We start from the raw sequence: 27,981 nt of genomic DNA, 5'->3' as shown, positions 1-27,981 counted from the left end.
AATCCAGATATTTGACTCGACTGTTCTTAATTCTATACAAATTCATATCTTCAAATATGTTTGTGTTCTAGTTCAAAGAGTGCGCATTTCAGGAATGTAGCCATACATGCTAGTCACCAAGAGAAAAACCGGAGAGTTTAAAACCACAATGTTGTCCAATAAACTGGTGTCAATCATTTGATGGAACTGGCTGTTCACTGCTTTGATTTAGTATTCTATTTTTATGCGAATAATAATTCAATTTCATCGATTTAGTCAAATATAATTAAAGTTGGACATGCAGGTGTCCGATGAAGAGCCTGATGAATTAAAACAGTTGCTGCAGAGAATGAAGTCTCGCAGAGCTGCATTAGAGCAGACATCCGATTCAAGCGAAGACGATGTAGTGGAGAAGCTACTGTCCAACTCTAGCCATTCCGCTACCACTCCATTCCAAGTAGTGTCCAAGCCCAGACAATACCAATTATCGGATTCGGACGACGATGCTAATCAGATATCTGAGCACAAGGAATCACAGAGCATTATACCAACTACCGATATTCTTTCTTTTAAAGAATCTATTGTGAATGATTCCAAACCCACTTCCATTGCTGCTGGTAATGAGAGTAATCAAGACAGCGACACTGCCATTGCAGATTCTTCTGACGAGGATTCGGACGGCAACGTGTATGCACATTCCAAACCACCGAAAAAAGTCAAGAAACTCTCTAAAAAGGCTCTTCTTGAACTGCGAAAAGAAACTCAGCGATTGCTTCGAGAGCGACAGAATGAAGTGGAAATCCGCAAGAGCACACACAACCTGGACTCATTCCTGGCAGCAAGAGGAATCAATAGGAATTCAAATCCTATACCCAAAGTTGTTCATGATGAAGCTATAACAACCACTTCACCAAAGCTTTCAATCAACACCTTGTCTAGTATCCACAACAATGTTTTGGCTAGTACAAATGATTCAATCCAGTCAACCAACACGCTCATTGTAGATCCACCAGCTGTGGCCATCTCTACAAATATTCCAACAGAATCGCTCATATTACCGCAGATATCAGTAAAAGTTGACCGAATTATTTCCAAAGAGCAAGAACCTTATGCTCGCCTTGGTATATTTCCATCCTTAGGCATGACCTCAAAGTCCATTACTTTAAACGCCGCAGGAAAATCAACAGTAAACTTGGGTGATTCAGACGAGTGCGAGCTTGAAATTGTTGCGTTCGAGTCGCCTGGTTTTCGTAAAGATTCTCAACAGTTTACTTACAATGACAATGATGATAAATCAGCACCTACATCTCCTAGTCGCATTAGACCAAATGGGGTAAAGCCCATCTCAAAGAAGCAACAGAATATAAAGCTCATGCGACTTGCTGAAGAACAAATACGTTTGCGACGTGAAGTGGAGATGGAGCAGCGACAGCGACAGTTGGATGAAAAGCGATTGAAGCGTGAAAAGTTGAGGCTACTACGTACAGCCGTTGCTCAAGCCAAACAACTTGACAAAAGTGCTGAAAATGTTACAGATACGGAGCCTGTCCAAGATAGCAATGATGTAAACAATAACGTTGTTGGTTCAGAATCAGAGACTGGTTCCAACAAGGATATCAATACAAGCACTCGTTTTAATTCGTCATATAGTTTCTCTAACCAATCGACTCGAAAAAGCGACACCAAAGCATTGGCAAACTGCCTGGCTATCAAAAAAGTTCACGATAATGCATTGCAGAGTGATTCTATGGAGATTTTATTATCCGATCGTGATGCATCAGATGCTGTTGCCAAGGAACTAGGACTATGGGAGGTTGACAAGAGTAATCAAACTGACATGCCAAATGACGAGAATGCCGTAGAATATGGCACAGATGACGAAGAGGATCCATCCATGTTTGTCGATACACATCAATTGCTGCTTGATCTTGACGATTCCATGTCTGATGTTGAAGTAAGCGACAGCAATTGTTACCAGAATGTTGCTACCGCCGAGAATCATTCTATTTGTCAGCCATTTGTAGATACTATGTTAAAAGACAATTTATTTGAATCTACACAACCATCCGAGCATATTGAAAAAAGGCATATTACTACACAAGTACCAGTTCGGAAAGATTTGTTAAGCGGAACTCCCGAGGTTTCAGGAATCTTGGAAGTTCTCCCATTCTTATCTGGATCGTTTCCAAGTACTGATACAACCGAAAGTCTCAAGAAAGCTTCAAGAGTAATGCCGCCACCACAGACTCCATTGCATTCACGATCTTTATTGGAAAGTATGCCAGACTCTGTAAAATCTGTAACTTCTGCTGATGAGGCAGTCAAGTTTGGACAAGCAGATGATATCTTGAATGAGGATGCTGATTTCATGGCGCTTTTATCAGGCAATTTCGAGCCTCAAGATGAAACTACACGCGATGCACAGTTACAGTCACTTCTTGAAATTTCAAAGATGCAAGCGCAAGCTTTGGAATCTGAAAAAACATCAAGAGAAAAGGACTCTACAGCCTTTTTTTCAGATGAGGAGGCTCAAACCAGAACTGAATCTAGTGACACTGAAAATGATGAGAGTAATAGCGAAAAATCGGATGATACATCCGATAATGAGGCTGACGATACAACTAGCAACGCAAGTGCATCTGTCGAAACAATAAGCCAAGTTAACGCGTTGCTACCCAAGATCCAACCATTTGTATCAATCAAAAAGTCGTCCAAGTTTGTTGAAACCGAGGCCGAGGTTGAGGATGATGAGTTTATGCATGTGGGTGGTGTAGATGGCGAGGATGATCCCGATATAGATCAGTATGAACAGGATATGCTTGGGGATTCTGACATTGAAGATATGCAGCAGGAAGCAATTGCCAATTTACACTTGTAAGTCGTCAAACCTAAATTGAATTACAACTGATGTCTTCACGGCTAGTTTAGAGTCGAGATTATAATTTCTTGTCGATTCACTTTTTACCGCATGTTTAATACAGAAAGCAACTGCTTGAAAAAGATAAATCTGAATTCGAGGCACTTCTTAATGATGTCACGAGTGGTAATTTGCGCAAGCGAGGACGGCGTAACGATCCTACTGGAAAAGGTTTAGATATGCACGATAGTGATGAAGAAAACGAGGAGCTGCTGCGTCGAATCCGCGATCAATTCAAGTCTAAAACGAATGGAAATGATAATGATGATTTAGTCAGTCTTGAAAAACTGGGTGAGTTGTGTACTTTTGTTGTTGCTTTAAATATCTATTGGTTTGCAAGCTGTTACCGACACTTTTATTTTTGAATAATTGATTAGCACAGGATCCAAAAACTGCATCGTTTGCAAAATGTTTCTCAACTGATATGAATGATGTGGGTGGGATCATGTCTTCTGATTCTGAGCCTGAGACTATGCTTGAGAATAATGTTGTTCGAATCAAAGGGTTTTCTCGTGGATCGGCTGCAAAACTCCATTTGAGAGTCATTGCAGAGAAAGGCACACATAGTGATTCCAATGTTGAAGAGCAAGAGCAGCAGATAGATCGTATTGGAAGCGAGGTAAACCATTGTTTTAAAGTTTAAACTCAAGATATATTCAACTATTGTATTGTTTTGATCAGTTTGTTTGCTCACCCATCTCATCGAGGAATTTTAACATGTCATAAAAAACTACCAGGATGAAATAACCATAGACATGCCACGAAAAAATACCCGACGTCAAATTTCCTCCGAGGATGATTCGGACAGCCCTGACTTGATGCCAGTAAAACTGTCTATAAAACCTCCAACAAAAGTTATTGCTCCAAGTCTGAGTAACGGGATCAGCCATTTGACAAGTCGTAGTGGGCATAATCTTGATAGTGTCCAATCGATCAACTCTGGCCAAACTGTCTATCGTGAATTGTCAATCCTGGAGGAACAAACGACGTCGGTGTCATTTACAAAAATGATGCAACGTAAAGTACAGCAATACAAAGCTGTTGAAAACACTCGATCTCAAAGTCAAAACGTATTCTATAATGATAGCTTTTCCAAGGTAAACATAATTGGATGCTTGGTTTGTAATTGACTATTTCAACGCATATTAAAGTCAGACATCATTAACTGATCTTGATTGAACGTAATTAAATCATTTGTGCCGATATAGCAACGACAATTAAGGTTTGCATCAGCAGAGCGATTTTTAGTCAAGCGATCATTTAGCGAATCTCAACTAGATGAAACTGCACAGGATGTTATTCATAATGGAGTGGGAAGAAATGCAGGTAAACGTAACATGGCATTCCAAATTCGAGCCAAGGTAAGAAATAATACCAGATTTTTGTCAAGAACGACAGATGATAAACTAAATGCACCTCAAATGATTGTAGGATAAGATTATGGAAGCAGATGGTGAAGAGAACCAGCGCAACGGCAGGGTAAATCTACCAGATAGTAAAGGTGGTAAGCGGGATAAATCTATTAGCACCACAAAACGAGCCAAAAATGGAGTTAACGGACACGGCAGTGGTGCAGTGCAGTCCGTGCCAGACAATGGAATTGGGAATTTATTCAAAGGACGATCCAAAATAGTATGAATGAACAAATTGATTATATAGCAGGATGGGCAGTAGCAAGTAGTGGATGTGTTGATAGAAATCGATGATAATTGATATTCCAAACCCTAACTTCAAAAACACGGATATGGCTAGGGTTAAGCATAAGCGAAAGGCCACTGCAGCCCATAGCAGTCCCAATAGAAAAAGAAACGCTACAGCCAAGAATAGTTCAGACTTGACAGCAGCTACTGGCCAACCCTCGAGTCTAGAGTCGCTCGCTTACAAGAACACTCCATCCAAAGCATCGCCCATTCCTACGTATCAGACACTGGATCTAGTCAGTGACAGTGAGCAAGAAGAGGTCATTGGTCACAACACAAGACATAGAGTCTTGATTGATAACAAGACACCCAGACCTATTATTGAATCAGTCGAGCAGCAGAGTGATGTCGACAGTCCTCGCTCAAACATACTTCAGAAGCAACAAAAGACTCGACATGACGATGCATCGCCAGTCAAGTCCAGAGTGACTACTCGGAGTAGTTCACAGAGATCTATAGACACACACCCAAAATCCATTCCTAACAGCAGACCCAGCATGAGCAGTTTTGATGAGCAACAGCAGATGGGCGATGGAGGGTATGAGTTGGACCAAGTTCCTGGACAGTTGATTGCACATTCAGTTCAAGATCAGACTGATGACTTGTGTGTCGAGTCCACACTTGACCAGGAGAGTCCTGCCCACGAGGTGACGGTTGAGCATGCTGAGGATAGTGACTTGAAGCCAGAACAGCTGCCGACTACTCATCTGTCTTGGGACTATAAAGAGGATGACATTCCTGCCAAGTACTGTAGTTTCAACAACTCTGTTCGGACTCCTACCAAGCAGCACAGTCATCGTATCAAGTCCAAAGTGTCTCATTCCAACCCGAGACGAGACTCGGATGAGCCTCATTCTGGCTCATCATCTTCTAAATCCATCCAGTACAGGAATCTGGCTTCTGATGATGTGACCCCACTTTCAAGACGATCCACTTCCAAAGCTGCAGAAGCTTTTGTGATGGTGACTCCTGTCAAGGCAAACCCTTCCTATCAGATAAGTGTGTATCCTGAGATCGTCAACAGCATCGATCTCGATTCATTCAACTATTTACTTGCAAAGCTTTACGATGGTCGATGGCTTGAGTTGCACACTCCACAAGGTGAAGTCGTCGACGTAAACCTGTTGAATGATGAACTGCCCACTTATATTGCTACTGCAAAGGCCAATGCAGTCGAGGCTTTCACCCACAGTGAGTTGCTGCTTTTTGTGGTTTACGAGTAAATTCAATCGCTTATCTTTTAAATGTTACACTTAGATGTATGGCGTAAACATGCATTACTCGAACTAAGCGACATGCCGCATTCCATTGCCAAACATCTGGTAGTGGCTCAGAGTCTGCTGAATGTTGATGAAGTTATTATGCTTCGTAACCAGTTCAATGACAAGGGCCATGAGTTCACTTTTACTCAGCGTCATCGTCATTTCACTAAACTTGCATCCAAACTTGTCAAATTACTAAAGTTGTTGATCAGTCCTGGTTTCAAACTCGCAGAAAAAAGAGGGGATTTGTTTGGATTGCTCATGAGCTATATTCACTTTCAGGTTGGTACCATATGGATTCAATCGTCAACTTTTTGAATCAATCACCTAATTTTAAACTATTTTTGCAATGTGTTCAATAGATTTTTTTCTCGCGAATGTCTGCTGGGCCAAAAGCCGATATTTCATCAGCAGAACCCAGAACTTTGTTTAAAAAATACGAATCATTCAATATACTTGACGAAGCTTTCGAGATTCATCCAAATGAATTGGCGGAAATGTCAACTTCTCAGATCCACAACTATGAAGCTCGTATGGAAAAGCTAAAAACAATGGTATGTTGCTATATACTATGGTTCATCTATGCACTGTTTGTGATACTTTAACTGGTCAAATTTCTCACAAAATTTATTTGATTTAGTCTGCATACGCTCTCAACAAAGCATTGCTATCAGAATCACTTGCTCCATTCAATTTAATCGAGGAAACACTTAGAAGTGTGATACTACAGGTAATGCGTCCAATTGAAAAAGATGCCATTCCAGAATTTTATGAAGGACCACTTCGATATCTACCAGCCGAGCCATCATCAATTTGCTGCGAGAAAATCACGGAATCGATTAAAAATGCACATGTAGCATTTACAGACGCTGTAAAAGATCCACTAACATGTATTGAGAGCAATTTAAATATAAGCAAGAAATCCCGGGCCGTGTTGCGATCGCCTCCAATTCACCAATCGAACCACCGAGTAAAATTGGGTCAATTACCGTCCAAATCTGCTTCAAAGTCGCCCAAAAGAGTCTCGGATTCGACAAAGTCTCCAAAAAGACAAATTAAACCACCTTCTGAGCAATTAAATTCAGAACATCATCACATACGCTTTTTACCAGTAACTTTATATCCACCCGATGTTGACGTTTTAGAGGGTAGGTGCATCTGATAAACTATTATAATGTGCCAACGCTTTTATTATTGATCCTTGTGTTGCTAAGCTATGCAGAAAATTCACCCCATAATCTAACCACAAATATATGCAAAACCCGGAATATCACATTATAGATGAGTCAAAATTAAAAAAGATACGTCGACAAAAAATGGCATGGACTGCTGAAGAATCGGATGCGCTTTATAAAGGAATGGAAAAGTATCAGCGGCAATGGCGAAAAATCCTGGACGAGTATCCTGTGCTACATAGTCGAACTAATGTAGATTTAAAAGACCACTGCCGTTCCATGCTTAAAAAGCGAATACGGAATAATGAAGATCCAGGTGTTTGGGGAATCTAGTACTATTGCTATATAAAATACTAACCAGCAGTGATATATCGTAGTTTTTACTTGGCTCATATTGCATAATAAACTCTTTATGAATTCAGTGTTTTTCATTCTTAACATTAAAGAGCTTGGTTCAATCTGATCACGTCCTTGGTAAGATTGCTGTCAGCTTTTTGCTATATCTTTGATACAACAATTGTCAAGATTAAGCAATCTCCATATCTTTTTGGATGGGGGTTTCGGCTAATTTATGTTCCATCAGCTTTTGCTTGAGCTCTGGTGCATCTACAAGCTCAATGTTTTGGTGCAGTGATTTCAAGCTTTCTGCCATCTCACGCTCCTTCTTTCCTGTCATTCTATTAGAGATGATAGAAAATGGATTAAACAAGTGTCAGTAGGTAAAAATAAAGCATGTGTATCGTAGCTCAGATCATAAATGCCCACCTTTGCTTGAAGAAGACTCTTTCTCGCTTAGACTTGATTTGCTGAACTCGCTTCATAGCCTTGATGGTAGTGGCCATAAGCTCACGATCATAACGAACAGGAATATTTCTCCTCTTTTCAAACTCGAGAGTAGAATCCTGAACCAATGTGAATATATAAAGTTGTATGCACATGCATTAGCACTGAAAAACCCGATCATAAGTTGAAGTCACATACTCACCACAGTCATTTCCTTTCCAGCTGCCCGTCTGAATGCCTTGGTCCATTTGACCTTTCGTGGGTTACGCTTCATTTTGAAGTTTTTGTGACATTTTGAACTGCACTAAATGTTTGTAAAAATAAATATGAATTGAAGGGTTTTAGAATGCAATCACAAACAAGCTGTCAAGTGCATTCTAGTCCAGTCCATGCTCTGTAGGTATTGAATAACATATGTTCAAGACTGAATAGGGCTGCACTAGAACCGGATAGGCATTCATGCTGCATCTACTTGTATTCAACATCAGATTTTGTAAATAGTCGATAGGTTGTGAAATGACTTACAAAACGGAATGTCTTTGAGTCGTTTCTAACAAACATGACACCATGGCCAGGATAGCATGTGGTGGAACAAAAGTAGCACTTTTCCAAACGCATCGTTTAATATAATAGCAAAGAGTTTGGCAGAAAAGTAAATCGAATTCAATTTGTCAAATCCAAAAAGAAAAAAAAAGTTTCTGCCCACAAATTCACGTCAATACTATTTGTCGAAACAGCTGGAGCAGCTTTCTAATATACCAAAGCTACAACTACGCTTTTGGGGCGTGAAGAATATTAAAATTGCAGTATTTCAACTCAACATTGCAGTATCTCTGTAGGAGCGTAAGTTAATATGAAACTCGTTTGATTACCAAAGTTTCCCATCATTATCAGTGAATAAACATTCCGTTGGTAGAATTGAAAAGCACCCCAATCGCTGCATTTTGGCTTTCTAGCATTCTTTAGAAATCAAACTAGAGGGTATCGAAACAGTCGGCTATTAGTTAAAAACGATGGCTAAAAATTTATTGAAAAAATAAAGTATCGAGTACTATAATTTGTAAAGTGGTATTCTTTTGAGTAGGTTTTAGACTATTTTCATCCAGAGCAACGGCATTATCCAATGCGCTCTATACACTACTCGTCTAAATAAAACATGCTATTTCACATCCGAGCTTTTTGAAAGTAAACCGTGTCCATTCGCCATTGCCACCATCCAATCTTCTATTCCAATTTCACCATCGCCATCTTTATCCAGCCTATTCACAATCAACAGTATATCTTCATCAGTCATTGGCTCATTAATATCTCGAGATGCTTGTCGCAATTCCTTGACCCCTATCTGTCCTTTCCCTTCAGGATCAAACAACCGAAACGCATTGATGAAATTCTCTGGTGTATCTTGTGGTTTCTAATTGCGTGGTTATCAATGTTGAAAAAGGATTGCATGCAAATATTACTATTTAGTTTATCGAGTTAATCCAACGTCTGCATATTTGAACTGCAATCAACATTCAAAATTCTACTTGAAGGGTTATGCAACCATACCATCTGTTGGGTCATGAGATCTATAAACTGATGGAGCGACAAGGAGACCTTTGCAGCCTTTTCTCTGCTCACGCTCAGTTGATTTGCAATCATGCTGTCTAAATTTACTATTTCAGATTCTAACCCAAGAGTCCACATTAATATTCGCATTTCTGCTGGCTCTATTGTTCCTGATCCATCTGTATCAAACACATGAAAGATTTCCTCTAGCTCTTTCCATTTGGCAATGGCTATGGGGTTTGACAGGTCAGCTTTGTTTGAAACAGTAGGCTTGTACTGAGTGGTATGGGCCATTAATACGTGTTGAGTAAGTGAATCTGCCAATGGCAGAGTTGAATGGGATGGCTGAGATTGAGGTGGATCTTGCAAAAAAGTCGAGGCTTCTGCACGAATTTCAGGACTAGTCTGTGATGGTTTAGTGATTTGGTCTGTATAAGAATCTGCTTCTATATGCATAGCTGCACTCATAGGTGTATGAATCGATGCGTCCATTTTGACAAGAGTCGAGTTAAAACCGTGTTCGCGTAAATAACACTCGTATTTATCTCGCAGTGATTGTTTTGGAATATACAATGGTGAATAGTCGTCATGCACCCCTACTAGAAATTGGCTACTCTGATTGAAATGATCAGTTTTTCAATAGATACAATGTTCATCGTATAATACAATCAAACTATAGTTTTGAAATGAGATTATTTTTTGGCATAGCCATACATTGTGCAACCATCAGACCCATCCACTGCAATCCAGATACCGAGTTTACATGTTTGCATGTTTTCATTTTTCAAACCCATATTGTATTCTAAACTCACACAGATACGCTCACGCTCTAGCTCAAGAAAACAGGATTGCACATTTCAGGAATACAACTGTTTGCATACTTTTTAGTGGTCCATTTTGTGTGAATGTGGCGGCAAATAAACACTTTGCGCTTGCCCACGTTATAAACTGCAAAAATAATGTGTACATGCACTGACATGTCTTGAATACACATTCTAAAACCCACCTATTTATCCATATACATTACTTTGAATCCGTTCAAGAGTGAGAAATATCATGCATATATTTGACAAGTTCATAATGAAAGACACCATTAAAGTCGAATATCATTCAAATCAATATCCTCGTCAAATTCTTCACCCCATCCAAGTGACGGTTCCTAAAGAAAGTTTAAATACTTTAATGAGTAACACATCGCCCGAATATAAAATCAAATTACAATGCGCTACAAACTCACATTAAAATCTGCATTTGATCCATGAAATGCCATACGATTGCTGGGTACAGGATCGCTTGGAAAATTAGACTGACTGACTGAATCTGAATGTGCAGAGTCTGATGTACGTTTTGCCATTGGAAAAACAGTAGCAGCAGCAGCAGCAAGGATGCTTTGTTTACGAACATGTACAGGAGCCATGTCTTTGAAATAATCTACCTCGACTGGCTTTTCTACCACAACAGGAACATAAACTGTTGCTGCTTTAGATGCGGTACTGGAAAAAAGAGATTTTCCTACTTGATCCAATGGGTTTGGTTGGACATTCAAAGTGGGTGAGGTGGATTGGCGATAAATGTTTTCTGCTAGTTTCTCCTGGCGCTTCTGTTTAATTTGGTCTCGTTTGAAAAATTTACCACGAGAAACATTTGTAGCAGACTCATTTGTTTGCATGGTATCGCAAGGCAATGCGTGTATAGAGTTAGTAGATATCGCTGACAGCACTGGTGAAGCAATGCTGGTACTCATGCTAGATTGAGAGTTATCCGCTGCAATAGGGATATCTAAATTAGGTTTGACACTAAGCAGCTTTGGGTTGGATTCATTTGTGACAGATGCAATAGGAAAGCCTACATCATTGCTGTTTACAAAAGGTGTTGCTTTTTCAGTCGATTGAGCTTGCATGCCTTCAGTCAATTGAATTTGTATGTCCTCAGTCACTGGGTTAGAAGTAGCTGATAATCCATTATCCAACTCTTCTCCCCAATCTGAGTTCCAACCATCTTCGCTTTTAAAAGTGTTTTCTGCCAAAGCAGAAGTTTCGGATGAGGGATTCAAAGTTTCGTCCAACGATGTTGCAACCATTACTTTTCCAAGAAGATCCCGTGTTAAATCATTGCCATTAAGCTTGGCGGGCTCGACCTCTGGCATTGCGCTGTAATCAGCTTGCAGTTCCTCATGGTGACTACTTGCTGAATACGGCAAAGTAGAGAAAGTCTGGTGAGTAGCTTCAGGTTGGTCTTTGACCAACATTGATGTATTGTGATGATTGCCTGGATGAACCAGTTGACGTGGTCCAGATTTTGGGAATGCCAATGATACACGCGTATTTTGACCATACACGCTCAGTAGTCTAGTGGTCAGACTTGTTTGCTCACGCTTTCGAGAAATAGTAGGTGCTCGTTCAAATGCAGTTGAGATAATAGTGAGTAGTTTCATCACTGTCAAAGACACATGACGACGCACATCACGATTGTCATCCCTGAGAAAAGGGATCGAAAGTTCAATTAGCTTTGGAATCCATAAAATAGCCGAAGCAGAAGTATCGTTGACAGAATCAAGACCACCACACAACCGGTTACAAAAGTAATCGATTTTTTGGTCTACTGGAAGAATTCGCATAATTAAATGAAGGCATTTGAACAAACTTCGAATAATCGATGAGATATCAGGAGTATTATACTATATACAGATTTTAAAACATTAGACATTTTGATAATAGCAATATAATAATGTCAATACTTCAAACTTGCCTTGTTTTTTTCAGAAAAAACAATCAAGCGTTTCCAGACATTGGATAAATGATCTAAAAGACACCATAGATCTTTGACATCTGTATTCTCATATATACATATTCGCAGTGTGTGAGGAATGAGCATATCTTCCACCAAGTATTGCATGGAAAATTCTGGAGAACCGTCCATATCAACAGATTCGGATCTCGGAAAAGAAGTAGTCTTTTGTGAAGCAGGAAAATGCAATCTCCCTTCTTCGTTTGAACCAAGCGAATCTACATTTGCTGTATTAGATCGGGCTGATTGCAATGAAAGACTACGATTTCCTCGTTGAGAATGCTTTTCTGACGAGTCGTTCGGTGTAGCAGAAGATACATCCATATCAACGTGGCGTTTACGCTCGGTAATCGATTGATAGTATCGTGGAATACACTTTGCAAGTCCACAAACAGATTCCAAGTAAATCAAATCGTCTGCATCGCTCATCCCAATAATCAGCTCGGGAATGATAGTATTTTTTAAAATAAGCTCATCTACATCGCAGACAAAATCAATATATCGGTCTAGCATTTTAAGCAATAAAATTCGTGTTTCATACTGCCGAACTGTAAATGTTTTGTGAATGAATGGAACAATGTGGGCTGAAAAAGCTTCTTTGGTAATGACTGAAAGAGACTCCATACCTGACAAACCTAATGAAAAGCTTGTTGTTGGAGTAAGTAGTTCCATAAAAAAGTTTGCGGCACCTGGCTCAACAAAAAGCTCATGATTGAGTAGTTTGGGTAGCAAAAAGTCGTTGACAGTGCCTTGTGAAAGACAGTGAAGCTGAGCATACAGCCCACTAAACATTTTTGCCTTGTTCTCTGGGTGAATAGCACGAATATCTTTAAGAAATCGCTCCACGATTTCAATTAGCATGCTGTCTTTAAAAAAAGGAGTATCTAAAACTTTTTTGATGGATAGTTGACTTGTGGTGCTATTACTTCGTAAATGTGCTGCTGATTCCTCTAGTTTATCCCAAGGAAATCTATGTTCTACCAATGTAGAAGCATCATGCTGTATATATGATTTAATTAAATCTGATATGAGGTAGCCCATTGCAACGCAATCTCGGGAAAACACTAAAGTATCTTTCTATATATCACAAAACACTGTTACGACGATGATACACTATGCAGCCACCTGGATTTAAATATGCATAAAGTACAAATAATAATGCACAAAACCTACATGGCAAAGAGTAGGGTTGTCCAAACCAGCTTGATTTTGTGGTAGAATGGAATTTAATGAAGCAATAAACTCTGGCGTCATTTGGTCAATGTTTCTAACAAACTCCATATTTCCAATAACCCATCGACGATCTAAAATTGTTTTAATCAATATGGGATCAATATACATCAAGTAAAATTCTAAATTTAAACCAGTTTAATAATACACTACCTCCTGTCAAATATATTGAATCGATCCCAAGACTGTTGTGAGAGATCCCCGAGTGGTGCAGAAACTCGATGGTTTTCTTAAATTCACAGTTTTGAAAAGCATACAACAATTAAACCACTGGACTTGACAATAGTATATTTGAATGCTAGGTGTAAAACTTACCAGAATATTGTAGATGCCTAAGCAAATTTCCTCTTCAGACATTGTAGGCAAAACATCAGCAATCTTTAAGACAAATTCGGTGACAATTAATACTGAGCTGCCTTTAGACTCGGCAGTGATAAATTTGATGATTCCTGGATGTCGGATGGTTTTTAATTTCTATAATGATTTGCCAAGTTTAAATGAGTTACAATCGCAGGCCTTGGATGAGATTTGTTACAAATGTATAAAAACCATTAAAGGCTGAAAGTGAACAGTGTGCTTCAATGTGGGCAGATCAATGCATATATAGTAGTCTATAGACTCACATTGATGCCATCTGGCAGCACGGTACTACCAGTGGGTTTTCCAGGTGCACCTTGCCTGGTTGCATCCTGACCATTGGCTTGACCACCACCACTCCTATTAGATGAATTAGATTCTGTCATGCCTGGTTGTGAGGATTTCGATAACTGCATTTGAAAAATAGATACTACGGCCCCACTGGTTTTATGAACACCTTTCAGTAAGAGTGACCTCGATAATAAAGCAGTTGCCAAAGTAGACGAGTTTGAGGTTGCTTCGTGGTCATTATCAGATAATCTTTGAGTGCCTGAGCCTGCACCATACTGAGCATTGACAGTAGTAGGATTTCCATCAGGGGTGAACAGCCGGTAATTGGCGGAAATAGACGACTCTGCAGCACCCATAATGCCGAATGAATGCTCAACTTTGGATAAAATTCTTGAATGATTTTATCTCGAGCACATTGCATTTGAGATCTCAGAAATGCGTATAAAAGTACTTGATATTACAGGGCTGCTCGAGATATTAACTCATGTCAAAAACTCGATTTAATTGTTTCTATTTGTAAACAAGACTGCCAACTTTCTGGAAAGTTATCTCGATGACCATATCAAAGAAAACTGTTGCTTCGATATCCAGCCACACATGTTCGGTCAGTAAACCTCCGCGCTCAGCATTATCATTAGACTCACAATCTGAACATGGTGCATCTCAAAAGAGTGCATTCAGATACGATACTCACGAAACCAAAAGCATCTCGACTGCATTGCCTATTCAATCCAATCTGCATCGATTGTCAAGTACTCCGTTACACTTCTTGGCTGCCTACACTCCCGAGTCGACTGTTGCCGTTGTGGAAAGTAGTGCATCACTCAAACATGAAGATTATGGAGCTCTGTCTGATGACGAGAGTGTCATATCATGCATTGAAAATATGGCTGACCATCTAACGTCTGCAAAGCTTATTTCACATAGATGTCCTTTATTACGACCCAGATCTGGACATACCAAAACCTTGGAAAAATCATTGACTGGCACGGATAAAGTATGCTCTTCTCAACAGCTGCTTACTCAATCCATAGATTCTTTCAGCACTGATTTTAAATTGCTCAATCGAAACAAATTACGGCCCAAATCTGCACCTGCTGCGCAGCTACAACACCAGCAGAGTTTTGATATCACATATTGTCCTTCCGTGTCAGATGATAAGAGTGCTTGCATTAAGCTACCATCGTTTACCGACTCAATTGTGTGCATAGAAGATCAGCCCACTATAAAAGTTCCATATGCAGTATTGTCTGATACCTGTCAGGATTCTCATTCGAAAGAAAAATATACCCAATATCCACAGTCCTCTTTTCCCACCACTTATCAAAGCTATATAGGTACAGGCCGATCCATTTCGAGTGCTACGCGATCAGCATCTAGTCGCGACCCATCCAAAATGTTTAAAGTGGAGTTTGCTGATACTACCAGGCTGCCACTTCAGGACTCGGGTCCAAAAAAAAAGTCGCACGAGTTTTTAGATAACCAACATCATAAAGTAAAATCCATTATTGCACAGTACAGAAGAGGTCAGGTTTCTGCCAAAGAATGCTTTATTTCGAGTCATAAAAATGGCCACAATCAACACTCTAAAGAACATTTTAAATGTAATGTGAAACATGTTCCATGGATGCGATCCGTTTTGACTTCTATGGATATGTTTAGCAAAAAACCAATACCCTTTCCAGATCAAACTTCAGCAAATTTCAACGACAGTACAGCAACAAACCTCGATCGTCCCACGAGTAGCTTGTTTCAAGATTGCGAATTTGACTATGCTGAAAACACACACATGAATGGATATGGATACCCTTATTTGGATCTAGATAGAATTGATAATAATACACTTTTCCAAACCAGCAAGGTTCAAGCATCCACTGCACTTGATGAAAATTTACAGCAAAGCTCAGTTGTATACTTGAATCAACAATTTGATTGCCACAAACCAGCAGTAACTTCAAAAAAATATGCAAGTCATGGATCGGTAACTGATTTAATTTGGACACATAAACTAGTAGACACAGGGGATAATTTAACTTTGGATACGTCTGATTCTATATACTACGATCCCATGGGTATTTCAATAGCTGTTTTAAGCGAAACAGAAAGTACAGTTTCACCGCCAGACGTGCGATCTCAATCACGTCTCAGTATTGGTCGACAATCAATAGTATCTGAAAAAAACGACATGACGGCATTTTCAAGAAATGATTTTCAACCCTCACCTGCACCTTGGAGCGAATACGATATCAACGATGACGGCATGCGAGCTCGCCCAAGATCTGGCAAGCGACATAATAAACTTTTTTTTAAAAATCAGCAAGCAGAAAATCATGAGAGAGTTCATTGGCAGTCATATAGAAAGACTCGGTCGGCCGGATCCAATAGATATGGCATTCAAGTTGCATTGCGTCAGCAGAAGCTAGAAAAGGCTTTGAGTGCTAAAAATGGACCAATCTCGACATCAGCGGTTCGACCAAAATCATCTCCTGCAAAATTAATTAAACCTTTAGCTTTCCATTCATCAGATCAAAAAGGAAAAAAGAATATAGATTCAACTCATGATAATTCAACCTACAAAGATTCATCTGCCAGTTTACCTTTTGAAAAACAGAAAAATGTATCTCAGCTGTCCTCCGCATTACCATGGGCACAGGTAAAACAAGTAAAATCAGCATACCAAATACAAAAATATGATGCAAAAAAGTCTTCAACACAATCTGATTCTTTGCTGTCCATTGAGATTATTCGCCCGGCACAAAAACAACTACAATTCGGTATGAGATCACCAATTAGCATGTCATGTTGGGATATGGATAAACGGTCCAATATTCAATCTTGTTTACGTCCTGTGTCACCTATAAAGCCTGCAATGAATACAAGCGCGAGAAATATTCACGTAAATGGAATACTGACTGATTTATTCAATGAGTGTGGTTGATCAGCAGTGGTTTACAGCCGTATTCACGTAAAATGGAACACTTTTGTACCTTGCAGTACTTTAATTTGCTTTGGAATAAACAATGGCTATATATTTGCTGCGCTTTTCTACTGAAAATTACCATTCTCAATTTTATCTGAATTGTACGTCATACAAACTCATTTTCATCAAGTAGTTTATGCAGCGTTTAAGGATTAATAGTACAGAACAGTGTAATGACGCTCCATCTCGCGACACTGCCATTTGTTGAACGATTGACATGATTAATCAAGTAAATGTGTAGCTCTGTGAAATGGCATGTCCAAAATCAAATGGACATTAGCAAATATCTTTCAATGCTATTATCCAGACAATCCTGAAATGTCAAAGCATTTGGAGCTCCCTTAATTAATGCCAAAATACAACGGTCATCATATGATACACAAAATCAAGCTATGGTTTATAAACCAAGTGTGAAACTAAGAATTGGTTATATATCAATGGTTCAATATTACGAACATAATAGATTTGAATTTGACTTGCTGAATATCATTTTATTTAGTTAATTCAAACCAAATGTGCTAGAAATCCAAGAGGCAAGTATCTCGAACATTCCCTTTTCGTTATTATTTTTAGCATGAGAAGTCGCAATCTATGCAAACATATTAGTCAAATACACAATACCATGTATGTATCAAATGTAGATATATCACTACTTGCCATATCTGGTCGGTTATGAGCAATAGGCCGGGCAATTTTTTTTGAAGCACGGGTTTTGCTTGCTTTAGGAACAATAACAGCTGCTACATGGCTAGTTTGGGCATTCGAGCTAGACTTGCGACGCGACTTGCTATTTGTCTTGCTTGCAGAAACTTTCAACTTCAATGGCGACTTACTAGTCTTTTTGAAATTTCCAGATGTTTCATTAGAATTTATAGGGAAAAGTTGTTTGATAGGTATCTTGCCGTCCGATGTAGCCTTTCTGCTTATTTTTTTATTAGACACGTTTTTATGAGGAGCAGCCTTTGTGGGGGATGGGTTACGTTTTGGGCGAACTACCTTCGTGTTTGAGCTAGGTTGGGGAATCACTTGGACATGCTCATCCTTAGTGGTCAACACATCGGCCTATTGATAGATAATGCAGTTGTTAGCCAAAAATATTTTATTTAAAAATAGTAGCGCATGTTTAAAAATGTACCGTCTCCAGATTCTGCTGAGTTCGGGCGGTCATCTAGCTTTTAGTTAAAGTTCAGTAAAGATCACTAAAAAGCAAAATTGACTTGCGAATAAAGCCTTTAATGACGAAACATACTAGCTCTATCTCATCACGTGTAGCCAATTTGACTGCTCGATAAAACTACTAGTTGCAAGTATATTACGTTGCGCTATAGTTGGGTCTATATATTGTAAATTTTGCAATACGTTGGACTATCAAAACTAAAAATGTAATTTATCTTTGAAGAAACTCCAATATGAGCAAACATATATTAATAAACTACTAGTAGATACTTGAATGAAATTATACAATTTTCAAATGGCTGTTATCTATGCATCCTGAGATTATTTGCGTCGGTTTTTGCGCAAATCATTTGGGCCAGCATTGAGTTTCCATATTGCGTCAAAAACGGCACTATTTGATCGTTCTGGCACCAACACCTTTAGCGGTGGTGCTTTTCCTGCCTGCCACTGCGCTCGTCGAATTTGCTGCATGTCGAAAATTTTATCCATACCATGATCTCCAAAAAAATTGCCACTTAGATCGACCAATGTTAAAGTGCTGGATCCAATACTTTTGCATAGGTCTGCAAAAGGCAAATTACTTTGCACAAGAGTGTCGGAAATTTCGTTGAATGCAAGCCCTAATGTCATCAAGGTTTTTGTGCAAAGTAGGGCTCTGGAAATGGGTAACAGTCCTTGATCTCGAAGTTGATTCCCGCCTATATCCAAAACTCTGTAAACACAAATGATGATTGTTGGAGTCAATGATGCGTAAAATTTAAAACTATCATCACAAAGATAAAGCCTTGCCTACCGTAGTGTCAAATGGTGCGAAATTAGCTTTTCGAGCGCTGGCGATGCGCTTTCATCCATCTGACAGTACCGCATCGATAGTTTCTGAAAAGCCCCTGTACTATTTTCAGAAAGTGCATCAATGATTTGAGCACACCCTTTTCCGCCAAAATAGTTGTGATCGACCATTAGGATTTTTAGTTTATTCGATTCTCTACATAATTTTGCCAATGTGATTGCATGCAACTCTCCCAGCCCATTTCCAATTAGCTGCAATGAAACTAACGTTTGTTTCATCAAAAATACATCAACCTATTTAATACATGATTACATCAAAAACAAAATTTGATTGTCAGCTATAGCATGTCACAAAATACAATATGATCAAACTATTTGTAAAATCTTGCAATGATCAATGCAATTCAGTATGGGTTACCAATATGGGAAGTGCCAAAGCATGAAATTTGGTTCGCCAAAAACACATTCCAATCAGCGGAGTATACTTTCGAAAGGTTGATCGAATTGCAGCAATATCATTTGGTCGCACACAGTTTATATTGATAATGAGTTGTGCAATATCACTGTTTTTTTCAATAGCCTCGTCTATTCGCTTCAGCACACCTGGTATTGGATCTGTTGCATATTTTTCGCTAAAAGAGAGATATTGCACTCGAAGGTCTTTTCGGCGCTGGAGTAAATTATCAGCTTCTTTTGAAGATGGATCCTCTGTTTTTGATTTGGTATCTTTCTTTGGTTCTCCCTTGCCTACTTTTTGAGACTTGCCTTTTTTAGCTCCACTTTTCGTAGCATTTTTTGATTTCTTAGGTACCATGCTTGTTTTTGCTTTGGCTATATAAATGCAATGCTACTGGGTTTACCGCTGTATTCACGCAAAATGGACCACCAAGTAAGAGTCAAAGTATAATAAACAGTCAGTCTCATGGAATAATTCGTGTTAAAATTGTGAATTTGAATCACTCATGGTTATCGACAAAAATGATGAGAACGGAGAGAATAAAATGGGAAATTGTCAACCATCACCATCAGTGTATATCATGTATTGGAAGTACTCACGCAAATTTCATTCAATCACACTTTTGTGATTGGGTTTGATTGTTGCTTCTGCGATTTCCACCACTAAATCCAGCGTTCTTTTGGAGTTTGAGAAAGGTTTTGGGAATTGCAGTCTTGAGACTGCAAGTTCGCGTCGCCATCAAAAATAAGATACAAGGTTCCACATACAACCCAGACTCGTGTATAATAGGACGTTGCAGCCAATCGTACACGGTCTTTTAAACGAGCAGCAGAATGAGTTTTTTCTTGGAATTGTTCATCTCTCGATTCACCAAATGAGTTGTCATTCCTACAACTGTGTCACCAACTTTATTAATAATGTCGAGCATTGATCATTTTATAGTTCCCAGCGTTGTCCAGCAGATATTAGCATTGATTAATACAAAAAGTAAAGCGTAAAATATATTGGCTATGATCTTTGCCTTGAATAACTGATAGACAGCGGTTATTTACAAAAACATGGTTTATTTAAAGTGGTGGGAAATAATCCTTGGCAAGCCCTGATGCATCGGCAGTCTTTGGACACAAATTAAAAGTGGGTGTTTTATATCCTTTTTTAAAAATACTTCCAGTTGTATTAGGACGCATCCATACTAAATCCGACGGAGTTGCAAACTTTCCGACTTTTGTCACTGGCTGTGATTCAAATGTGTATCCTGCTGTGATGGCTCGAGCATTGACAATCACAGTTGATGCCATGGTTCTAGATTCTGTACACTTACGAGCTAGTCTATCTGTATTCCTGGACGAGTAAAACAAATCAGTTTTAGCTATAGAATTACTTGGCTTATTTAGCACATTAAATGTATATCGCGATTCTCGTGGCAATGGTGGGCGGTAGGTGTTTGCTTTGGTGCGAGGATCAACCTTGTTTACTATAGGTTTTGAACGACTGTGTAAAATTTGCATATTAATATTACTATCCACGTCCCATCCATTTAAATATGTATGCGTATTCGACGACTCAGATAATGCAGGACCCTTTGGTTGATTTCGAATGGGTATGCTGTCCAACTGACGTATATCCAATGGCTTGGTAGACATACCAAAATTATTTGCATCTGGAGGAAAAAACTTGCCGGCCAAATGCTCGCAGTAACTATCAGTTCGCTTGAAATAACTTGGATTCTTGTATATAGAGCTGACCCACTTATCAACCTCTGCATTTGCTATTTGACTTTTTTGAATATGATCCAGTGCCGATTTAATTTTATGCCTCTGGTAAACATCAAGTATACAGTTATAATCAAAGTAATACCATGCATTAAAATTTGAAAATGGCAAGCTATTATAATGAAACCAACCTCGATCACGTCAATACCGGTTTTGTCAAAATCTTCTTTGAGCATTCCAAGACGAACCATTGCATTTTGAAGCATGGTCGTATTTGTGATGCCAAGTTGACCAAGACCATGAATTGCCGCATTACTATTTAAAGCACACCATCCCGCCAAAGCCCAAAAATGTTAGAATTTTACTTGATCCGTTCAATGGATTAAACATCAACATTAATAAACGTACACAACATCTGGAGAAGAGTCATCCAAGCTATAGATTAAACTAGGAAGGATTGTGCTTTGATGCATGTGAAATTTCGAAATGTTTTTGCACATGGCGATTCGTACTCGAGGGTCTTCATGATTCAACTGATCAATTTGCGGCAGTATAAAGTAGCTTACTGGATCTTTGAAATCCATTCCAAAAGTTTGAAATAACGACATAAGGGCTTTTGATGATTGAATTTGATCTTCAACTGGACCATTTTTTAGAATATTCGTCAATCCAGAAGCTATTTCAGTTAGCTCAAGTGGCTAAAAGATAAAGTAATCAATTGTGAATAAAATGAATGGTGAGTTTCAGTCAGTCACGAAACATTATTTTTTTCACCTTGCTAACCACTTCTTCCTGCGATTGGGCATTGACTGGGCTTGTTGGATTGGCAACGTCATTCGAGTTTTTCTGATCTCGAAACATTTTCCATACAAAATCTGCCGGCTCTTCTTCATCTTCTTCTGGAACATTTTCCTCGGCCTGTTTTCGAAATTTTTGAAAAGCACCTTTTAGATTAGAGTAAAGATCTGGAGCTGGAGTTGAAGTTGGGAGTGGCAGCTTTACATCTTGTAGTTCGACTAATAAATCTTGAAGATTATCAGACAAAACTGGAGGTTTAACCTGAGTTGCACTACTGTTTCTATGAGGTTTAATTAATTCAGAATTTCGCTGTACATTGATGCTTTGGGAGTCGTGAGGAGTGGAATAAAGGTTATCTGCACATGGCTGGTGCGCAATGTTTACCACGTGTGGGTTTAATGGGTGGAACTCTATATGACTGGATGGTCGTCTGTGTCTTATGATGTCTGAAAAATTGATAGAACTCACACCTGATAAAGATCCTTTTTCTGAATGTGTTACATTTTTAGATGGTTTCTCGGGCATGCTTTGAGGTTTTTCTTCACTTTTGTGTACCGCGTGAGTCAACATAGATACCGATGTTACTGGCTGAGGCATAGATTCTGCACTAGGAGCATCCACCTCCAAATCTGTGCTATCTATAGGTGTCACTATGGATTGGATTGGCTCTGCCAATATTTCTTCTGGGCTTGGCACAGTGATAGCTTTAGATTTGGATTTTCCTTTACTATGATCATTCTTGCCTTTCTTGTGGCTCGACTTTTTAGACTTTTTAGACTTTGCTCCAGAAGTATGCGCTTTCCGGCTACTTACTTGCTCATCTATATTATCAATTTCTACCAACATCTCTTCTTGTAAAGCTTGAAATGACGCATCATCGTTATCATCTTCCAAATCAATTTGATGATTATCAAAGTGTGATGAAAATACCGATGGCCGATGTGGTCGAGATCGACGTGCAACTTCAATTGCCGCTTTGACTGACATTTTTCTTGATGCTATTTTGGAATCTTCATTGTAGAATGCTGACGCTTCAAATTTCACCCGATTATTGAAAAAATTGTCATCGCCAACTTCTTTATAATTAGTCTCTTGTCGAGATTGTCTATTTCGCATTTGTTTTACTGGCTGAATTTCACCAATAATAGTACTGTTTGGTAAAGCAATGTGTGCTCGTAGCATTCGTTGATGAATCAAGGTTCGATTAACTGGCTTTAGTAAAGGTGTAGTTACAGCTGCAGTATTCTCTTTTTGAGATTCAAGAGATGTTGGTGACAAAACTAAATCTGAAAGATCAGCCTCGGAAGATTTTATTGGCTCTGTACTTGATTGACTTTCTTGTTGCTTTTTGTTTAAAATATTATCTTCTGAATCTACAATCTGTGGCTCGGAGCTTACAGTCTGTGGATCTGGGACTACAGTTTGTTGTTCTGAGCTTACAGTTTGTGACTCTGAAATTACAGCCTGTGGTTCTGGGATTACAATTTCCTATTTTAAATACAACTTTTTAGTTAATAAGCTGTAGCATTGATTTAGTCATTGTCCATCAAAGCACGAGGATTTACTTTTATTGTAGTTGGAGAAGTAGGCTGGATATACTCTGCCAAGTATGGTTCACTAGTCGCGCCACTTAGTACTTCAGTTGATCCATGTGATGTGACTGAAGGTTCTAGTTGTTGTCCAAGAGTCTGTTTGGGATGCAATCGAATACTACGAAAAAAGGCAGTGGTTTCTCTCGCAAGAAACACACGTTTATTGTATCTTCCAACGATATTTGTTCGTCGTTGCTTTGGAAGCTGAAGCAAATAAGACAGTTGATCCTCTGAATTGGCTGCATCTCGAACCTCTTCTCTGGATATCAAATCAAATCAATAAAAGCGTCGTTTGTATAAAATAGACACTTGTAATGCATCAAAAAACTTACTTTTGCATATGCCAATCTTCTACTTTTTTTGATTGCTTCAGCTCTTGCTCATACCGATACTCCCAAAAATCGAGATTGGGATCAAATAAAACTGGAATTTCAGACTCGTCGTCCATGTATGCACGTGTAACAAGTTGTTTCAACATAGGATACGTCATATCTAAATAGATTGAAATCTGCAACAATTAGTCATGTTTTGTTAATCTTGAATGGCATGAAAATAAACCTACAGTCTTGAACTCGAACTATACTAATCTGATCGGCAACTCCAACAAGAAGGTCGTTTCGTTCGTTTGCAAAACAAAGACATGTAATGGGTTCTCCAAATTGTATTTCCCTATGAGAATATTTTGTATAGATATACGATCAATTACCAATTCATGGGCTTTGTTTTACTTTTTCAAAGCACTTTTAAACTGACTAGGCAGCATCATAAAAATATGGTGGATAATATCATGACTGAATTGGGTTGTACCTAACAATCGTGTTGTCTGCATCCCAAATCTTGACAGTGCCGTCTTTGTTAGCCGATGCCCACAATCCAAAATCGTACGCAGACGCAATTGCACAAACATGTCCACCCTGTTCTTGATCTACTTTACCAGGAGTAACAGTATGATCTGTAGAATAGCTAGAGATTACTATTCCTCCATTAAAAGGCACGGCCATTTTTGGCTCTTGCATGGACAGGGAAATGATTTTGGATGGCACTTCAAACCCGTTAATAGATATTACGGCAATGGATGACAGAGAAATTGTCTGGCTTGGTACATTTTGTGATTGCATTGCTGATAATATACTTCCGCCAAATGGCGAGCGATTATCCACACTAGTCACTGCCCATACTTTTATAATGTAATCTATAATTCAGTCTATTGTTAATACAAAGGTTCCATATAATTGAAAATTAAAACACATAATATCAGCACAACCGAGGCTATATACCTTGAGCTCCAGAAACCAGAACAAGATCTTTGGGATCAAAATTAAGCATAGTTATTCGAGCAGAATGCGCCTACATCAATTTAGCTCGCCTGGTCAGATAATCTGTATATCCAAAGCATCTTAAAAGTCTTTTAGCAATCAATTTAATTCACCTGACATAGCAACTCTTGTTTTCCACGTTGATCCAGATTCAGATTAATGATTTGTCCACTCTCAGTTCCAGCAACAAGAAAAAACGCTGGAATTTTTTTCGATTTTGGTACAATTCTAATATCTGCTCCTGCCGAGATTCCCATGATATGATTGTAAAAATCAAGTCCACAAATACATTCAATTTTTTCGCGATTGACCAATTCTAGTGGTGTAATAGATCAACACCAGATTATTTAATAAAATGTACAGACAAAAGTATCAATGCACCAAACTACAGCGCATAAAATACTAACTTGATAATTCCCAAACGTCAAAAATCTTGAATGGATTGGCATTACAACTATATACCACAATATCACCATTTGTGTTGAAGCTATACAAATTTTCTGATTAAAAAGCAATTAATTACATATAATCTATGCTATTTGAAAAGCTTAAAAGTACATCACTGCCATACCAGAGTTCATGTTCCATGCAACGTCTTTGGTCTGAGTATCCTTGTGAATGGGAAATCCAGTTCCAATTACAATGCCCGACACTGGAGAAATCATTTTTAAACTCCCATCTGCAACTGCAGTAAGAATTCTTGCTGGCTTAGTCGGATGCGTTACTCTTTTAATAATAAATGGTGTTGATCTGTAATTTTATATAGCATTATATCAGTTGAAAACTGGTTTCAAACACAAGTACAAAAGCTGAATCGCTTACCTGAAAAAAGCAAATGTGAGTTGATACCGATTGATATTCCACAACTGAATATCTGCTTTTGTATAGTGATAAAAATGATTGCTTTTTATAAATGCAATTCCAAGACAGGGTAAATTCGTGTCTAATCTATATTTTTATAAACATATTCCGTGGTAAGCAATTTCCAACCATCAACTATTATAGAGTGTCGCACTGCTTTTAATCATGTCTAAAAATACCTGTATAGGCTTTGTCCAGTTTCAAAATTCCACATTCGAATTGTTGCGTCAAGACTTGATGATAACAAAACCGGTACAGATCCTGGACTAGCTTCGCATCCTTTCTCTACTAGCAACAATCCAGTGATGGCATTAAAATGCTCGTGAAAATCAAACATGAGATATTTTCGAGCATTCCATATCTTGACTGGATTGTGATGCAAAGTATTAGATTTTTAGTGTGAATTAAAAGCAATCCAAGTATATTGTTTCCATAAATGAGTTGATTCACTTACTACTTCCATCCTTTCCTCCAGTTATGATATATTCGAATGGCTCATAAAACACAATACAAGTGATTGCAAGCTCGTGAATATTATGAAAACTGTCGATACGGTCACCAGATTCGTAATCGTAAACCTAGCAAGATACAATGGTGTAAAAACCCGTACACAATTTCAAGCTTAAAATGAAATTTGACTTACATATAAACTAGTGTCACAAACGGCAAAAAATCGATCCAGCAATCTTTCATAATATATAAACGTGACCCATTCTTCCTCTAAATTGCGTATAATAGCTCGTGGATTTGATAAAATAAAGAGCTCTTTGTGGATCAAACTAAATACAAACAGTACAAAGGTTTAGTCTCAGATCATTCGGGTCATTTTAATTATAATAAAGTAAATATACCTAGATTTTTCTATTTTCCAAATCTGTTTTATATTGAAAACCGTATGAACCAGTCAAAAAATATTGGTAAGCTTATGTTGAGTGTAGTTTTAATGGATATAGTCAAGCAAACTCATTACCCTGATACTCCCAATTTCGCCACATATAATTTCGTTCTTTGACGGAATGTATTCAATACTTTTAGCAGAATTAGTATGAATCTACATTCGTTTTTGTTCATTGCATGGAATTTTATGGCATACCTGAGAACAGGCTTTGGATTTGAAATGCTGCATAGTTCTTCAAAATGTGCATCTAAAATCTAGGTTTTACAATAATTTTTAGAGTCATACTTTCATTACCAAATATATCAAAAACTTGACAGTGTTTTAACACGGAAATATCACCTTCAACTGCAACTTTGTATTTGCAATAACAAAGATCCTTAGTTTGTCCAGATACACCCATTTTGAAATAGCGACGATCCCAGGAAGTGGAGTATTTCCAGATGATCTTGAAAGAGTATTACATTGTCTAGTTCCATTATTTTTGTCAACAGGTTGAGTAGAGAATTTATTGATACGAACACCTCCTTTCCACAGATTAATATGGCTCGCATCCAACGAAACAAACATGGATGAGTTGGGAATGTAAATTACAGATTGGATGGTTGAACGAGCATGAGCAAGCGTACGGAGAGGAAGAAATCCATGCGGTATAGTTATGGACATTGCTGGCACGGCACCTTGTTGGGCTTGCGATGTCGGTTCGAGCTTAATTGGCCCCATTTCAGATTCGCTGGTGATGGAGGACGTGTTTGCTACTGATGTAGAGTGCTGTGGATAGGAAGCTTTGCTAGAAGATGCCGCCAAAAACTTTGCTGATGGTTTCTGTTTCGGTGATGTTTGAATATGAAGCATAATATTTGTCAGATCCATTGGACTGATTATGTTTTTGGTTGCAAGTTGGTTTGCAATATTAGTGCGCACGATACTCCATGGCTGTACAGCCAATGCAGCTTGAGGATCCAGTGGCTTAAGCTCGACATTTCTTGTTCGTATCTGAGCTCGACTTTTTGTGTTGGTGGAATGGTCTTGGATAATTCCAAGAGCGGGTTTGCGAACGGTGCCTTTGACTGGTGCATCACAAAAGGATATTGACGAGGTTGGGCGTTGCTGACTATCCTTGACCATTAAATATATCAAGCAAAATCTCGAATACCAAAATCAATGTCGTCGTGTTGAACAAATAATACAATCTTGTAATGCTGCTTCTTTCATCCAAAAACAGCTGAACTTTAGTTTAAACCATTTGATTTATTTTTTCCTTTTCAAAGTCGTATTCACAAATGGAACACTAAATAAGTCAAAGTACATAATAACAGTCACGTTTGATTGACGCTCATCTTACTGAGCAGCATTGTGTCATTTAAACTCTTAGT

The 27,981-nt window shown here is 38.6% G+C and overlaps 9 protein-coding genes across 9 annotated transcripts; 2 read left to right on the top strand and 7 right to left on the bottom strand.

The window, feature by feature from the left end:
- Nucleotides 1-277: 277 nt before the first annotated feature.
- BATDEDRAFT_22280 (uncharacterized protein) lies at nucleotides 278-7,366 on the top strand (the record flags this gene model as incomplete). The annotated part of the gene is made up of 11 exons (XM_006675455.1): nucleotides 278-2,853; nucleotides 2,961-3,187; nucleotides 3,274-3,515; nucleotides 3,634-3,993; nucleotides 4,105-4,257; nucleotides 4,328-4,476; nucleotides 4,649-5,787; nucleotides 5,854-6,140; nucleotides 6,221-6,412; nucleotides 6,499-7,006; nucleotides 7,140-7,366. 11 exons carry the CDS (start codon nucleotides 278-280, stop codon nucleotides 7,364-7,366), a joined length of 6,060 nt encoding a protein of 2,019 aa, XP_006675518.1.
- A 100-nt stretch (nucleotides 7,367-7,466) lies between these two features.
- BATDEDRAFT_85053 (ATPase-activating ribosome biosynthesis protein) lies at nucleotides 7,467-8,434 on the bottom strand (the record flags this gene model as incomplete). The annotated part of the gene is made up of 4 exons (XM_006676061.1): nucleotides 7,467-7,710; nucleotides 7,799-7,935; nucleotides 8,019-8,120; nucleotides 8,342-8,434. The coding sequence occupies 4 exons, from the start codon at nucleotides 8,432-8,434 to the stop codon at nucleotides 7,560-7,562; spliced, it is 483 nt and encodes a 160-aa protein (XP_006676124.1). The 3' UTR covers nucleotides 7,467-7,559.
- Nucleotides 8,435-8,975: 541 nt separating this feature from the next.
- Nucleotides 8,976-9,658, bottom strand: BATDEDRAFT_8150 (uncharacterized protein; the record flags this gene model as incomplete). The annotated part of the gene is made up of 2 exons (XM_006674910.1): nucleotides 8,976-9,227; nucleotides 9,365-9,658. 2 exons carry the CDS (start codon nucleotides 9,656-9,658, stop codon nucleotides 8,976-8,978), a joined length of 546 nt encoding a protein of 181 aa, XP_006674973.1.
- Nucleotides 9,659-10,457: 799 nt separating this feature from the next.
- On the bottom strand, nucleotides 10,458-12,070 carry BATDEDRAFT_85962 (uncharacterized protein; the record flags this gene model as incomplete). The annotated part of the gene is given in 3 exon segments (XM_006676060.1): nucleotides 10,458-10,523; nucleotides 10,602-12,041; nucleotides 12,050-12,070. Coding segments are annotated over 3 exon segments (1,527 nt in total).
- Nucleotides 12,071-12,094: 24 nt separating this feature from the next.
- BATDEDRAFT_85961 (uncharacterized protein) lies at nucleotides 12,095-14,385 on the bottom strand (the record flags this gene model as incomplete). Its single annotated transcript, XM_006676059.1, has 5 exons — nucleotides 12,095-13,150; nucleotides 13,325-13,455; nucleotides 13,535-13,610; nucleotides 13,697-13,855; nucleotides 14,005-14,385. The coding sequence occupies 5 exons, from the start codon at nucleotides 14,383-14,385 to the stop codon at nucleotides 12,095-12,097; spliced, it is 1,803 nt and encodes a 600-aa protein (XP_006676122.1).
- A 197-nt stretch (nucleotides 14,386-14,582) lies between these two features.
- Nucleotides 14,583-16,967, top strand: BATDEDRAFT_85303 (uncharacterized protein; the record flags this gene model as incomplete). Its single annotated transcript, XM_006676343.1, has 1 exon — nucleotides 14,583-16,967. One exon carries the CDS (start codon nucleotides 14,583-14,585, stop codon nucleotides 16,965-16,967), a length of 2,385 nt encoding a protein of 794 aa, XP_006676406.1.
- A 648-nt stretch (nucleotides 16,968-17,615) lies between these two features.
- BATDEDRAFT_85960 (uncharacterized protein) lies at nucleotides 17,616-18,177 on the bottom strand (the record flags this gene model as incomplete). The annotated part of the gene is made up of 2 exons (XM_006676058.1): nucleotides 17,616-18,071; nucleotides 18,145-18,177. 2 exons carry the CDS (start codon nucleotides 18,175-18,177, stop codon nucleotides 17,616-17,618), a joined length of 489 nt encoding a protein of 162 aa, XP_006676121.1.
- A 227-nt stretch (nucleotides 18,178-18,404) lies between these two features.
- Nucleotides 18,405-20,137, bottom strand: BATDEDRAFT_34245 (uncharacterized protein). The gene is made up of 4 exons (XM_006675738.1): nucleotides 20,031-20,137; nucleotides 19,393-19,836; nucleotides 18,979-19,268; nucleotides 18,405-18,897 (listed from the first exon to the last, which is right to left on the bottom strand). The coding sequence occupies exons 2-4, from the start codon at nucleotides 19,786-19,788 to the stop codon at nucleotides 18,507-18,509; spliced, it is 1,077 nt and encodes a 358-aa protein (XP_006675801.1). The 5' UTR covers nucleotides 19,789-19,836; nucleotides 20,031-20,137; the 3' UTR covers nucleotides 18,405-18,506.
- A 361-nt stretch (nucleotides 20,138-20,498) lies between these two features.
- Nucleotides 20,499-27,733, bottom strand: BATDEDRAFT_22273 (uncharacterized protein; the record flags this gene model as incomplete). Its single annotated transcript, XM_006675454.1, has 18 exons — nucleotides 20,499-21,248; nucleotides 21,335-21,458; nucleotides 21,552-21,841; nucleotides 21,918-23,429; nucleotides 23,507-23,792; nucleotides 23,866-24,025; nucleotides 24,096-24,202; nucleotides 24,341-24,725; nucleotides 24,811-24,880; nucleotides 24,963-25,165; nucleotides 25,421-25,599; nucleotides 25,672-25,797; nucleotides 25,890-26,076; nucleotides 26,165-26,288; nucleotides 26,354-26,489; nucleotides 26,681-26,761; nucleotides 26,804-26,862; nucleotides 26,948-27,733. The coding sequence occupies 18 exons, from the start codon at nucleotides 27,731-27,733 to the stop codon at nucleotides 20,499-20,501; spliced, it is 5,565 nt and encodes a 1,854-aa protein (XP_006675517.1).
- Nucleotides 27,734-27,981: the final 248 nt, after the last annotated feature.

Source organism: Batrachochytrium dendrobatidis (genome assembly GCF_000203795.2).
Source record: "Batrachochytrium dendrobatidis JAM81 unplaced genomic scaffold BATDEscaffold_1, whole genome shotgun sequence".
In the NCBI taxonomy this organism is placed as follows: Eukaryota; Fungi; Chytridiomycota; class Chytridiomycetes; order Rhizophydiales; genus Batrachochytrium; species Batrachochytrium dendrobatidis.
This window is presented reverse-complemented; position numbering and strand designations above follow the sequence as displayed.